A 16,682-nucleotide genomic window follows, 5' to 3' on the forward strand; every position below is an offset into this window, starting at 1 on the left:
TCACGCATTCTTTGTTATTGGAACATTACAAAAAACGTGGCTATAGACACCTTACAGCCACGTTTGATATAAATGCGGCTAAAGCTATATGCCTATAGCCGCATTTTAAAAAATGCAGCTATAGGACAGTTATGTAGGGCATACTATATTTTTCAATTAAAAAAAAAAAAAAAAAAAAAAACTTAGAAGTTTGATGAGTATATACATTTGTGGGTGAACAAAAAATTTTATAACACCTTTTGGTTTTTTTGTTAGAGGCTAGTATATATATATATATATATATATATATATATACACACACACAGAACGCAGTGAGGATAATTGCTATTCTCGTGGACCTTGTACGGTGGGTTAGGTTATAAGTTATAAGCAAAGTATTTGCATGCAATTCTTTTGTATTCAACGTCAATCACGCCGTAAGAAACAGCTGCAAACCCACGTTGGGACGCGTGCCAGCCTTGCATAGGCTCGAGGGCTGAGGATGACGCCAGTTTTGTCTCCATCACCATAGTCAGTCACCACTTCATCAACGCATGCAATATTGTGCTGCTGTGCACTTAACCTGTTGACTCATTAACAATTATGAATTTGGAAGAAATTCGATTTCATTAGCCTGATTGGATTTTTGGTTCAAATATTGTGGATATTTTACAAAAGGAAAAATTATGAAATTAAAATTGTTTAAGGTTCTTCGGTGGTGGTGATGCAATGATAGAAAAATTTCAAAATCCGCACCAGTTGGTTGGTGTGAGAGTTGAAGTGGAACAAATGATGGAGCAAAGACAAAAAGAAGTCTCTGCAGCTGGTTAGAACACCACAAGTGAAAGGTAATTATGAGTTAAAGAAAGTTACATTTGTGGAAAATGTCACAAGATTGTCAAGCTAAATTTGAGTAAGAAGTTCTAGCTAGTATTGCTTGAACTACATTATTGAGCTTATGTTTTGTTGAGGACGAGATGTCGGGGACCTCTACAACTCTATCCACAAATTCGGCAAAGAGAAAATCTAAAGAGGCACAAGTGAAGAAACCTCATGAGCTGGAGGTGGAGAATTGTTTATGTTAGTTTTTAGACTCCTTAAAACCACAATCATATTAACCTAGGTAATTAGCCAAATGATTACTTAGTCAAATTAACAAAGCTAGGTTAACACAAATATATCATATCAATGTATAGCAGCGGAAAATAAAAAATACAACAATATGATAATCCAAGAAAACCAAACCGGTAAAAAACCTGGGGAGGATTTAACCTAATTATCCTCAAGGTAAAAAGCAAATCCACTAGAAGGAATTGAGGTTTTATAATATTGACGTAGACCACTAACATCCTATTGCTATCCACCAGTAGAAACTTACTGACACGGACCATGTGCAAGCTCCGAGACCACAGACTCCTTCTTTCTTTGGCCTTTGCAAAACACAAACACCCACGTTTGTGACTTTGAGATCCCACTCAAAGGTTTAGCAATACAAACTCTCCTGTTTGTGACTCCAAGACCACCCTTGAAGGTTTAGATTATTAGCACCTTTAATGACTAGAGAAGGCAGCAACTTCTACAATACTGGATCTTGAGATTCTTCAAGGAATAACATCGGTAGAAGACATAAGAGAGTTTTTGGGTACAAAACCCTAGATCTACAAAAGAGGCACAAGATGCACTATAATCTCTCTAAAAAACTCTCAAAACCCCATCTAAGGTTAGCTTATAATGTCCTTTAAATAGTGGAGAAAACGGCTCATGATTTGGGTTTCAAATGGATAAGTTATGGCCTTTTTATGTTTGCTGATTTTGCTGATATGGGATTTTCGATCAATCGAAAATCACTAGCATCAATCGAGTATCAATCGAACCAACCAGCTTGTAACTCATTTGTTTTTATCCCGAACTTGAGTTTTTTGTCTTGGGCTTCAATGTAGACCATTCTAAACTAATGAGACTTAGTTTTTGTCATGTTTTGTAATGGTTTGCCAACATTACAAACTCAAAACCTAACAATCTCCCCATTTGGCAATCTATGACAAAACACACATACAACATAATGCCCATATACAATAAAATACCCAAATACATCACAAATCCTAATTTAAGACTCCTAACCAAGAAGTTGCAAGAAGAGATAGAAAGTCTTGATCAGAATGTACCTGTCTTTCCTGAAACATTCAACAAACACATCACCGCATGTGTGGAAAAAAAGACATATAAACAATAATATGAAACAGAATATAAAAAAAAAAAGTAAATTCTAACTCTCCCCCTAAGTTAGATACATCAAAAAGTTTTTATATTCTCCCCCTTTCAAAAACAAATTGGATTCCCACATTTCATTTATTTCTCCCTCTTTTTGTCACGTATTGACAAAGACAACTCAAACAAAGAGTAGAGTGACAATAAACAAGAGAGAAAAAAGAAAACCAAGTGAACATAAAGTAGATTAGCTTTATAAAAAAATAGAGACAACTCCCTCTATGAAGAACAAAGGTTAAAAACAAGCTTCTCCTCCTATAAAAATAGGAAACACAAAACAAGTGTTTGGGAAAAAAACTGTTTTGGGGAAAAATTTAGGAGGTGGGGAAAATAAAGACACAAACCAAACTTAAAAACTAAGTTGAGGATACACATGACGAAAAATATTCTCTCTTTCAATAAATGCAAACTTGACACTATATGACCCATAAATAGTTGCATGAGTAGAGAGAATATTTGCACATTGATTATCCATCAAATTTCTTAAGAAAAATATTTTTTGCAGTTCACACATAAAAATAGCATATACTAAAAAGTACATAACTTAAAAATTAATTAATAAATTTTCAAATCAAGTTAAGTACCCAATTTAGCAAAATGTATGCATGTTATGTGTGAAAACAATGAGAGATATGACTGCAAAATTACAAGATGGATACAAAAAACAATGCAATGCATGTGAATCTTAAACATAAATGATGCATAAAAAAAATTTGGTCAAATACTTAAAAACTAAAATTTTTCAGTTTCAATCGATCGAGCATCGATCAAATGCCAATCGATTTAGGCAGATTCAAACCAAAAATTTTTATCGCAATTTCGATCGGTCAAGCAACAGATTCGATTGATCAAAAATCTGGAAAAATCAATTTTTTGAAAAACAAAGCATTTTAATGCAGAAACTCCTCAAAACACAATGTTTTACGAATAAAATGCATGAGTATGAGATGAAAAGTTTTCCAAAAACCCTTGAATTTAACCCAGATCTTCCAAAAACAAGATTTTCAATCAATTTGTCCTCAAATCTCAAACTTTAAATACATTTTGCATAAAAATCAAGGAACTTTAATCTTGGATGGCCACAATAAGATCACACACAATATAATGTACCAAGTTTAGTAAAGAGTAACTTGTGTAGTGTGTGCAACTGGCAAAAGTTTGAGATACATGCGAGGTGATATGTAAATAGAAATTAATCACAAAGTCTACAAAATTCATCACATAGAATTTGAAAGAGACTATCACCTAAAGAGTTACATCATATAATTCCTACATCTCCTAGAAAACAAGCTTGCAATCATGTAAGTTTCTTGATTTGCCTCATAATATACACACCAATTTTATTTGAGCAGAAACTTATTAAAATAGCCAGGATAATGTACACACCAATTATATTTGTTTGATTTTACATTAAGTCCAATAATGTACACACCAATTTTAGCATTTAAACCAAGGCTACACCTTATGTTCTTTTTATGCATGTGCTACACTTTCTCGAGTACAAAATCTTATGATATGCACTAAGGTGTTTATGATTGGCTAGTAAACAGTGGTGTGATGGTTATTTATGTCTTTCTCCAAAGGTTCAACTCCGACAGTCAAAGTCATGTGACTTCAAGATCAAGACAAAGTGATCAAAAACTATAAACATCTCCCACACAACATACACTACAAAACTCAAACTAGTAAAGTGCAATACAAGAAACTCATCCAAGCTAAACAAGGTATATAAACTTGTTATGTAAAGATAATATGGCTAATCCTTGATTATAAATCCAAGATGTGAAATACAAAACACAATAATCTTTTTGGTAAAAAAAAATATGACCAAAAACAAAAAGCACACATTATGCTAAATGAACAATGCAACTGCAATGCATGACAGTGCTTAACTAAGCTATGGAAGGTACACAAACAAAAAATATTAATTTCTTAATTAACCCTTGAGTACATATACAAACTAGTACATACTCACACAAAATCAGAAATAACTTAGCACTTATATAACACATACTATTCAAGTTTCTCCACAATGTCAAGCATGTTCTAAATCAAGAGAGAGATATCATAATTCATGTAATCCTTAAGAAAAATAAAACTAGACACAAAATAAAATTGATGTGCATGAAATATATACAATAAAGTACTCACATATCTACATATTTAGCCTTACTTTTATGTTATTTTGTGACTGATTATATAATATCTTTGTGTTATAGGTAACAAGGGCTTTACAAGCAAAGTGGGGCTAGGCCAATTGAATCAAGCCAACTTACATCCAGCCAAGCATGAATTCAAGAAAAGATCAACCCAATTAAATTTAAGTCCAATTGGAGTAAGGAATCAAAAGAAATTTGTACCAAATCCAAGTCCAATTCGGATTAGGATTCCAGACTGTACATCAGTTAGTATTTTTGGCATAACTTTCGGATCAGATGTCAAATCAAGATGATTCAAGTTGGGCTGGAACGTTAACTTAAAGGGCTACAACTTTGTAGTTTACCAAAAGTCCAAATTCTGATGCTAAATGGGCCAAAACTGTCGGTTAAGTGAAGCCTAAAAATCTGGGATTTTCGCCAAACGGGAATTCAACTTGTAATAGGATTCCTTGACCTATTTAAAGGCTCTTTAGGGCAAAATTCAGGGAGGCGGAGGCGGAGGCTAGTGCTAGGGCTGAGGGCTGAATGTATAGAGAGTGCGGCTACTTCTTTGGTTTTCTTCTATGACAGTTAATTTTATTTTATTTTTCTAGTTTAATGTTTAATATTTTATTTTTGTGTTTTCTTTCAATTACTATGAGTAGCTAAATTTATAATTAGGGTTGAGGATGAAACCTTATTAAGGATTATCAGTTATATTTATGTGATTTGATTTTTCCCAATATAGTTGTTCTTTAATGATTTAAATTGTTCTTACTTCGTATCAATTGACTAAGATGGAATTCTAGATATGAGTTCAATCATGTTTTTCTCATGATTTAGGATTTATCTTAATTAATTGAATGCTTGGTTTATTAATTCTTGATCATAAAGTTAGATATCTCTTGTTATTTGTCTATCAATGGATACAATTTATGATTTGATTTTTAGAATTGGATATATCTTGTGATTTGTTTGGCTACGGATACAATTGATGATTTGATTTTATACTTAAGAAGCGAACAAGAGCATGCTTTTGATTTTTAAAATAAGGATTTTTATGATGATATTTTCCATGATAGCAAGATTGATTTTTAGATTATCATGCAGTGGTTGGGAAAAATTAATGATCATAAATATATGCTGATATGACTTACAAGGTGGATTCCAAAACCTTAATTCCTTTCCCTTGATTGTTTACATCTTTTTATTGCTTTATATTTTTTACTTAGTTTAACTATTTACTTAATTTTATTATTTGTTTAGTTTATTTAAACGCAAAAAAAAAAAAAAAAAAACCAGTTTTTATTAAACTAGATTAGGATTAGTTTGGTTAAGGTTTAATTAATTTTCCTACGTTCATTCAAGTCCCTGTGGGTTCGACCTCGTTCTTGTCCAACTATACTTTGGTACGGTTTGTACACTTGCGAGTATTTTAAAATTTCACAACAAAAATATTTTTATCTTTTTGAAATTTTTCAATGTTTTTGGATTTTTTTTTATTTATTAAAAAACTAAAAAACAAAACAACAAAAAACAAAAAAAAAAAAAAAAAAACATGTCCACAAACAATTGAAAGAATTAAATCAGGGACAAGTCAACAACACTCACCTTAAAGAATCTTTTCTCATCCATATAGCACGAGTCTTCGGCTTTGTAGGTGAAAATCCATGAGTGGCAGAGTACATTTGAGGGATTATACTAATCTTCTGAGAGAGACTGAAATCCAACAAATTCCTTTCACAAGCCAACAAGCATAAATTTTTCAAAAGAATATGAAACAATTTATATGAACTTATGGCAGGAGAAATATCATCACATATCCTAGACTGAAACACAAAATGCTTAAATTTCAATTTATGACAATTAGGACAAATGTGATCGGAGACACCACAAAAGTGACAAATAGGAACAAATTTAGGAACATCAGTATTCCTAACAACAACTCTAGTCTTAGATTTTGGTTTTTGCCTCAACAAAGAACAATTTGGTCTAATATGACCAACAACATCACAAAGGTAACAGGTAGGCACAAAAACAGATTTATTATGCTCTCTAACAGTAGGTTTAGACTTAGGTTTAAAAACTTTAGCGTCTACATCAGAACTTTTACCTTTGTCTAACCTAGCAAAATAAACCTTTTCTTTATCATTCCTTTTAAAAGGAGGGATATAAACTTTCTCAGTTTTAGGCTTAAGAGAAACAGAAACACTTCTGTTATCAACAGCAGGCTTGGTACTAGCCAAATTTTCAATTTTAGCTTTAGATTCAACTAACTCTTGTTCCAAGCTTTTCATCTTCTCATCTTGAGAGGAAGTTTGATTTCTCAAAAATTAGTTCTTTTTATTAGATTCATCTAATCTAACAACCAATTCCTCTTTTTCAAGATTAGCCAATTTTAACTCTTCCTCGAATTTCTTAGCAATTTTCATAGATTTCAATAATTTCTTACGAAGAGTTTTACAGGCATCAATAAAATCAACAGAATCATGAGCAGAAACATGATTAGAGAAACACTTCAAATTATCCATGAAAACAGGGGTCAAGGATTAGCTCTTAGATCAAAAGATCTAAAACAAAAGAGCTACCTACTCTGATACCACTTGTTAGTTTTTAGACCCCTTAAAACCACAACCAGATTAATTTAGGTAATTAGCCAAGTGATTACTTAGTCAAATTAACAAATCTAAGTTAACACAAATATATTATATTAATGTAAAGCAGCGGAAAATAAAAAATACAACGATATGATAAACCAAAAAAACTAAGCCGGTAAAAAATCTGGGGAGGATTTAACCTAACTATCCTCAAGGTAAAAAGCAAATCCACTAAAAAGAATCAAAATTTTACAATAGCGACTTAGACCACTAACATCCTATTGCTACCCACTAGTAGAAACTTACTGACACGACCAAGTGCAAGCTCCGAGGCCACGGACTCCTTCTTTCTTTGGCCTTTGCAAAACACGAACACCCATGTTTGTGACTTTGAGATCCCACTCAAAGGTTTAGCAACACAAACTCTCATGTTTGTGACTCCAAGAGCATACTTGAAGGTTTAGATCATCAGCACCTTTGATGACTAGAGAAGGCAGCAACTTCTACAATATCGGATCTTGAGATTCTTCAAGGAATAACATCAGTAGAAGACATAAGAGAGTTTTTGGATACAAAACTCTAGATCTACAAAAGAGGCACAAGATGCACTCTAATCTCTCTAAAAAACTCTCAAAACCCCACCTAGGGTTAGCTTATAATGTCTTTTAAATAGTGGAAAAAACGGCTCGTGATTTTGGTTTCAAACGGATAAGTTATGGCCTTTTTATGTTTGTTGATTTTGTTGATATGCGATTTTCGATCAATCGAAAATCACTAGCATCAATCGAGTATCAATCGAACCAATCAGCTTGTAACTCAATTGTTTTTATCCCGAACTTGAGTTTTTTGTCTTAGGCTTCAATGTAGACCATTCTAAACTAATGAGACTTAGTTTTTGTCATGTTTTGTAATGGTTTGCCAACATTACAAATTCAAAACCTAACAGTTTAGTCCAGCTCATGAATAGTTCAGAATTAATTTAACTTGATTAGTTATTTGAGTTTAATTTCTATATGTACTAGTCGCTAACTTGTGTGATGCACGAGATAGTTAAATAAAAATAAAAGGTATTTATTTTGCTTAAAATCAAGGACTTGACTTAAAAAAATGTATAACTTAAAATGAATGAAATTAAGTAATAAAATGAATGAAAATAAGTAATTTTTTTGTTCAAGATAATGATTTAGAAAAATTATTTTTCTTTCATATCATTAGTTCCATATAAAACATTCTGAAATGAGCTATTTTATGGTGATGACTTCACACAATACTCAACTACAATTAAATCTATCATCCACCACCAATCTAATCTATGTTATTTTGATAGTAGATCTACAAATTGCATTCTTATATCCTCCATCATTTAGAAGGTAACTGGAGTAATGATTATATATAATGTATAAATTTTATTCTTTTACAATATAAAATTATTATGATAGATTATTAAAATAATTAAAATAAAATCTAATGTTCTGAAATTTTTTTGAAATAGAATTTTAAATTTCTTAAAACTTTGTTAATAGAGTTTCTATTTTATCTAAAAGTGAACTATCATAATTAATGAGAATTTAACCATTTTTTGCAAAGAGAAGATAACCATAGGCCCAATTTTTATTTTAGAGAATAAGATGTTATAGTTAGATCTGTACCATGTGTAATACGTTAGTCCATTATGATAGTTCCAAATAATATCCTAATACCAATTGTAAGGACTAGATTAAGTCCTTGGCCCAAGGTGTGATTGGATCCAAGCCCAATAGGCCCAGTACAATAAATTTGTAGAGAGTTGTTGGAGAACTAGGCTATAATGAATGACTTAACAGTTAGGATGGACTTCAAAAGATAATCAAACAAAGATGGACTGAAGTTCTCTAAGTAAATTTGTCCTCGGCCCAATCCGAGGAGGTCTATTCCAGTATATATTGATTGAAAAAGGTTACAGATCTAGTTCAAACTGTTACAGTACTTTCTCTTATAAATTTCCGATTCTTTCTCCATGAAGGGTCTTTTACATTATATAGTTCCCTTTTGATGATCTTGACCCTACACTTGTTGATCATCTAAGCCACTACTTGAGTACTTGTCCCATCGGACATCCTTTTGGCCCTCTATGAGTTGGGATAACCAATGCAGCACTGTTCAAGGGTCTTCTCCTCATAAATGTGGCCAGAAAGTTAGCTGCAGTGCATTCAATGCGGTGGCAACAACTTTGTCTTAGATATTTCTTAGCTCCCATTCTTTCAGTATGTTCGTAACACACGCCCCCAACAGTGGAGTTTCCTGGAAAGTCACTTTGAGTGATAGGGTATGCATTCAATCTGTACTTGGCTTATTCGATGAGATATTCCTCCTCGGATCACCTTTCCACTTGCATGTTACTTAGGGGACTCTGAACTTAACACTCTTATTACTGTTTATTCGTCCTTGGACCAATCAATGTCCTTGGCCAAAGCCCAAGGCCTAATATACAATTTTGGGTCCTTATCCCTACACTTATCTATATGAGTTTTCTTTTTAATGATGCCATAAATGATGAAGTTTAATATAAGTCATTTAGGATCCAACGTATCCAATAATTTTAAAAAAAAAATTTAATTTCAAAAGTCTTTTAATTGTAAATTTTTTTAATAATAAAATAAACTTTATCTAAATTTTAAAGGAAAGCATTCGGAATGATCACATCGTTGATGCCATAACATAATGGTTGCAAATAGTAATATTATTATTCATGATTAATAGATGAACAATGAAACTGTGAATTAACAACATTTTAACAATTCAAATACCAAGTTTAAACTACAACAACACATATACAGAAAACTCCAAATATTGGAACATTCTTTTTCTGCCATTTTCATTATTCAATCAAAACAAAAGTTTCAAAGATAATTTTAATTCAATTAAACCTAATATATATATATATACACATGAACGTAAAAAATTTCAAAAATAAAATCAACAATCTCTAAAAGCCTCTACCTAATACAGTCACTATTTTTTTTTTCTTCATATTATTGACCAAAGTATCTCTCATATATGTTAACATTAAACCCGATAAGAAAACTTTACATACCAATGAATAACCCTCATTGGCTGGGTATCAAAGTTAAGACATAGTCATATTATCTAAAATCATATATATCAATCAGAGTTCAAACAAAAAAATTATATATCATCCAAATACATATATAAAATCATATTTTTGGTAATTAAATATATTTGTGATAATCCTTTATTTTTTACTTTAAATTAGTAATACAATTGAAATAAATTGTTACAATGATAAACAATTTTCAGTAGTTAAGCTACATTAGTATAAGAAAAATAAAACCAATTAGGATAAAGTTACTTACCTTAATTAGCTTAACACAAAAAAACTTTTCACTAATACATTCTCTAAAATTTTTAGATATCACCTAAAATAATTTTTCAAATACTAGTTACTTAATAATCAAATAATTTAAGAAAACTTATAATGGTAACCGACTAAAAAACAAAATTGCTAAAAATATATAATAATTTTTCACTATTATCTCGCACTATAATTCCACATATTCATAATATATATATATATATATATATTTTTTTTTTTCCGCCACTAATAATTCCTTAGGATAAGGCCTATAGATTACATATAGGGTCAATGTCAATTTTGTATAGGATCCCCACCTAGACCCCATCTTCTTCTATGCGTGTGATCCTTCTTTTTTTCTTTTTTTTTTTTTCCTGCCACCATTGATTCTCTTTTGAGATGAGGACAAAACCAAGTACAAGTAAGGCACATGGGCACTTACGGTATGCATCAAATTATTTATTTATTTACATCTGATAGCTTGTCAGACTACAAGCCTACATGACTTTCCTATTCACCAAATTCACAGTTTGGTAAAGCTGTGCAGAACCAGACCCATTAAGCCTAAAAATCTGCAGATTTTTTTTATACTCCATCTTCAATTACCAAAATCAATGCAAGAGGCTATATAGTAGAGTGGTGTTGGAAGCGTAGAAGTAGTTTTCTTAAATAAGAGAGAATACGGATCGGGAAAGAGTGTTATTGTATTTGGCTAGAAGTCAAACTTGCGTTGGTTTTTTTTTTTTTTTTTTTTTTTTTTCCTTATAAATAGAGAGAGTATAAGGGGTCTAGAGATGGTAGGAGAGTATTGTAGAAAGTAGTGTTTGTTTTATATTTTGTAAGTTTTATTTAAAAATAATAATAATGATGTGGCAAGTTCTAGAGAGGTTAACAAAAAATCAAAGACTTTGGTTATATATATAAGAAGAGTTTATTCATTGTCAAAAGAAAGGTGTTCCTTCTCTATATGTATAGAAAAAAAAGAAAAAAAAAAAAAGAAATGTGTTCCATAATCACCAAAGGATAAGCTTTGAAGCAATATATAATGGCATGTACAACACGGAGTAATTTTGTTTTGTTTAAGAGTTGGAAGATAAAACTTTGTCTAGTGAGGGAGTGATGTAGGACAGAATTTGCAATTTAGTTTTTGTTATTTATTAAATTTGAATTTGAATTGTAATTTTTGGAATTTTAGGTTTAGGATTTTATTTACTTGATTTTAGTTGTTTTAATACTTTTTAGGTCAAATTAGGTTCCCATAATGATTAAGTATTAATTAGGATTTATTTTATAATATATTATTTTATTTTTTAAGTTTCATGGAACCTTTTAATAGGTCTCCAAGTTTATAAACGTTTTTTCACTTTTAGATTCAGTTTAATAAAAGTAATTTTTTGATGGATTCCAGACTCCTTTTTCTTTGTGGATTCAAGGTTATCTTTTAGAAACAAACATGTTTTGTTTCTTGCATTCTGAAATAGATGTGTTCTATTTCTCGTAGGCATTTCACTACATTAGTTGGTATTAGAGCTATGACTTATCTTGGTCTGATGGCTACTAAATGTGATGGTAGCAGTTCTGGTAACTGAAAGGTTAAAGCGTAAGTTCTTAGGAAGGAACACCTTCAACTTTAGTAAGATGTCCAGCAAGTATTATGCAAACTATAGCTAGTAGTCACTATCCCCCTTACCAGGAAATCTTCCCATGACAACACCAATTAATATACTCAAAGACACACTCCTAAGTTGGAATTTATTGCTTGTCTTTTTTATTTGAAAGGGTATTTTAATTTTTTAGAAGATTTGTATTGAAGAAACAGTATGACTTGCATTTAATTAATTAGATGGTGAAGTAGATGAATGGTGGAAAGACATTCAAATTGATAGAAAGCATTGAGATAAGCATCTAATTCACTCTTAGCAAAGAATGAAAAAATGTTAGCTGATTTATGGTTTTTGCAATACTATTATGATATACTAGATTATACAAGTGTGAGTTATAGATTTGTATATTCATATGAAGAGGAATATGTTCAAAACATGAAAGGTCAAACAAAAAACAAAATTTATCACATCCAAGTTCATGTGACAAGAAAAGAAAAGGGTTTGAGGGTTGACAAGATGCAACCAATTTCTAAATAAAATATAGAAGTTTAAGAGGAAGCTTGTGAAGATCTCATTATAGAAAAAGATAATAAAATTGAGATTGTGGAGGAGATTAATGAATATCCTAATATAAAGAAATTTCTTGAAGTCGGGATGGTAGAGACCGTTAAGGAAGAAATTGAAGATAAAATTTTTAAAGATCTCAATGTAGTCAATATAGTTGACTGCATGCCTTGAGCTTCTATTATTTTGGTGGGAGGTAGCGGACCAAAGTTTATTGATTTCATTGGGTTTGAAAAGTTTGACGCAATTGTCGACTCTTATATAGTGAATCCTGTCAATTATATGAAGTCCAAGGAACAAGAAGTCCAAGTTGCTTAATTGATGACTTTCAGGTTTTGCAAGAAGACTAAAAAGATGAAGTACTCAGGGTATTTATTCGCTTGGCATGAAAGATTTCAGATCTCAACCATTAACTCAAGGACACTGTTTTTTTTCTTCTTCAAGTGGAGGGGTCTAATGTAAGACAAAATATGCGATTTAATTTTGATTTTTAATTTTTGGAATTTTAGGTTTAGGATTTTTATTTGCTTTATTTTAGGTGCTCTTAATGCATTTTAGGTCAAATTATGGTTAGATATTAATTATGATTTATTTTAGAATATATATTTTTTGTATGTCAAGTTTTACGAACCCTTTTAATAGGATTTTAAGTCTATAAATGTTTTTTCAATTGCAGATTTAGTTTAATAAAAATCGGAGTTTTTCTCTATTATTTTATGGGGGATTTCTGACCCATTTTTTCCTTGTGAATTCAAAAATCCTCGTGAATTCGAAGTTATCTTTCAAATAAAGCAAACATGTTTTGTTTCTTGTTTATTGAAATAGTCTTGTTCTATTTATCGTAGATATTCCACTACATTAGAGAGAGACTAAGCCTCTAGTGTGATAATGAGAGGGCAACTTTGGCTGTATAAGGTTTTGTGTTGATTTTTGTTTGTGAGAGTGGTTGTAATATTTATTATATATAGTGGATCATGGTTAACGGTAGTACGGTACATATCATAGATATAAGTATAGAGCTTGCCAACCACGTTAAGTTTTGTGTGTTATGGTTCTAGATATTTTATCATTTTACGTGTCACCGCTAGCAAACCCAAATTCTTTCTAATGGCAATAATTAATAGTTATTCTAGAAACTCAAACAAGGAACGAAAAACTCCTTGGTCTTCATGAAATATACCATTTTCAATTTAATTTCAACAATACAGAAATTGACTACCTTCATTCTACGAACTATGTCCTTTATTTCCTTCTGCTTGGAGTCTTGGAGAGGCATCAGCCTATCAGGCCACTTACATTTCATACAGATATACTTATGTACACACCACCCCTTATTAACAGGTTTAGAACTCGTCTATGAGGTGTCGAATAGTGATGTAGTGTTAGGCTAATTAGAAGATTAGAACTGTTGACCTTGATGGTTTTGGAAGTATCATGCATTCGTGCAAAGCATTGATGTAATTGGAATGTTTGGACTTGAAAGGGAATTGTATAGGAATGATTTCGGATAAGGAAAATCTACCCTGGCTGCAAAGCATTTAAAGAGTGTTGATTGGCCAAATAATTGACCAAAGCATGTTCATTGAAAGTTGAAACGAAAAGTCATTCTTGATGGCAGCAACAAATGGTGTATATATATATATATATTAGAGAAATCGTAGGAGTCACATTTTTGTACTAATGTGTCACTACGACGTATGAATGAAATCACACACTTCTCCATCAAGTTGCATAATTTATTAATTTGTAGTTCCACTCCTGATTTGTACATATAAGGAATAGCCAAGTATTTCCAAAGTGAAACTTTATTTATATTTTTATTACTGGTCCATAGCAATACATAGAGCACTTGTGCTGACAAAGCATTAAATACAATCCCTAGACTAGCAACTAAATGATTAACAAACTGTTCCAATCATATACTAATATTGGAAGCTAATGAACAACAACCCTATTATTTATTGAGCAACACGAATTAAGAGCTAGCACTACTTGTGCTGAGAAAGCATACAATACCGTACCCTAGTTACTAAAAAGAAACCATTATCAAACTGTTCTAATAACAATCACACTTCAAATATTATTGGAATCTAAAAAAGAGAGCTTCAAGTGAGCTGAATGTATGAGTCATAAGCGGCCCCAGCCTTCCAATCACCAGGCAGATCATTTTTTGACTTAACCCACTTTATACCCGAGCTGCCACTCACTTGGAACCTCAATTTGATTGGACCACTTGGCGGGTTAGCCAAGTCCCACACCGCCCCGTAGGCCCTACGCATGGCCATCCATTGTTGAAAATCCTCCTGCATCATAAAGCAACAAGATACATTATTTTAATAAGAGTAGTGTTTATTATACAACGTGTGTGAGTATACTCATTACCCAAAATAACTGAAATTGTGACTTAAAGTCACAATTTTAGTTATTTCAAGCCCGGTGTATTGTGTGCACAACAAATATTAATAATTTTATATATGTACACCATTCTAGCTATTATTTCATGGTTCCAATTATTACCTTTAATTTGAATGCTACTAACCAAATAATACTATAGTAATATCACTTAAAAGGGATTAGTATAAATAATTTATTAAAATCTTAAAGGATTAGTTTAGTAGTTTTTTGTCTTGCGTGATTCATAAAGATATTAGTTTAAGGGTGAGTTGGATTAGATTTTAGTTCACTTACACGTGTATAGTTTTTTAAAAGGTTCACTTTATTATTTTAGATAAAACTGTACTTCTATCAATTTTCAACGAAAAATCAAATAAACTGTAGAAAGAAGTTAACTAAACGAATAAACAAATTAAACTTGTAATATTTTCAATATCACTCTTTTTGAAGTGCACATACCTGCCACAGTTCAACGGCAGTGATGTCGTTTTTTCCAGCAACGTACATTAATACTATAGCTAGGTAGCTAGGATAATTGCTATTCTCATCGACCTTAAACATGAGGTTGTAACCAGAGTATTTGCATGAGATCCTTCGGTATTCTATATCAACCACACCGTAAGAAAACAACTGCGAAACTACGTTGGGACGTGCCAACTTTGCATAGGCTCTTGGGCTGAGGATGAAATCAGTTTTGTCTCCTTCACCATAGTCAGTCACCACTATGTTCGCCCCTTCATCAGCGCAATATTGTGGTGTTGTGCACCTAACCTGATGATTCATTCACAAACAATTACGTGTATGATTATGGATACTACAGCAAAGGAGTCACTTTTTTTTAGTGCCTAACGCAATTATTGCCCTTGAACTTCATATAATATTCATATGAGTAGTGTTATATGGTTCACTTATCTACGGTATCATTAAATAATGAACAAAAAGTAATTATATCTTCATAAGTTGAAATTCTATTGTATTTATAAAGTATTATTCTGACTGCATTTTGTAAGTCAGTTAAGCGGCTTCAATTTTACCTGATAGCATGCACCACAACCAGTTCCATTCCTAAACAGCCTAGACACTCCAGCCACGCTGCCATCATTGACAGTCCTTCCAAACTCGCGAAAGCCACAAGCTCCACCTGTCACCATCTATATTATGAGTTCAACTATAACATGATAAGCCAAAATTCTACGTACTGCTTGGTTAGCGATTGTTAATAGAAAAAGAAAAGAAGTCCAACACACATATTTGCATAATATCTTAAACGTAACAAATTAATGCACGTACTTGGAGTCCCATAGCAATCAGGGCTACCATAATAGGTTGCTCTTGAGCGGGTAAAAGTGTCTTCAGAGTAACACAGTACTGCAAGCAAGAGTGCCATGACAGAAAGAAGAAAGACTTGGTTTTTAAGTGCAAATCCCATGTCTTAAGGGACCAAGTTTCCTAACACTAGGAAGATACTATATATGAAAATGGGACTTCAGTAATAAGAAGCAGAGGGATTTAAATGAGAATGAGGTAGGCTATGAGATGGGAAGCCAAGAAATGACAATCCCATATTTATAGTTGGGGTCTTGAGGGAATTTGTTGAGATAAGAAGCAGGTATGGCTACTTTCTTCCACTTAGGAATAGGGAATGTGAAGTGGGGCTCAATATTTAGATTAATAATTTTACATGTACACGGTACACCCTCTTATTGACCCCTTAAGACCATTCTATAATGACTGCTAGTATCTATTATTCTAAGAAAATGATTTAGAAGAAATCTGATCAACTTTT

The 16,682-nt window shown here is 31.9% G+C and overlaps 1 protein-coding gene across 1 annotated transcript; it reads right to left on the bottom strand.

The window, feature by feature from the left end:
- Nucleotides 1-14,291: 14,291 nt before the first annotated feature.
- Nucleotides 14,292-16,444, bottom strand: LOC126709153 (expansin-like B1). The gene is made up of 4 exons (XM_050409265.1): nucleotides 16,187-16,444; nucleotides 15,931-16,037; nucleotides 15,356-15,667; nucleotides 14,292-14,805 (listed from the first exon to the last, which is right to left on the bottom strand). Exons 1-4 carry the CDS (start codon nucleotides 16,323-16,325, stop codon nucleotides 14,608-14,610), a joined length of 756 nt encoding a protein of 251 aa, XP_050265222.1. The 5' UTR covers nucleotides 16,326-16,444; the 3' UTR covers nucleotides 14,292-14,607.
- Nucleotides 16,445-16,682: the final 238 nt, after the last annotated feature.

The sequence above is a fragment of the Quercus robur genome, chromosome 12 (genome assembly GCF_932294415.1).
Source record: "Quercus robur chromosome 12, dhQueRobu3.1, whole genome shotgun sequence".
NCBI classification, from domain to species: Eukaryota; Viridiplantae; Streptophyta; class Magnoliopsida; order Fagales; family Fagaceae; genus Quercus; species Quercus robur.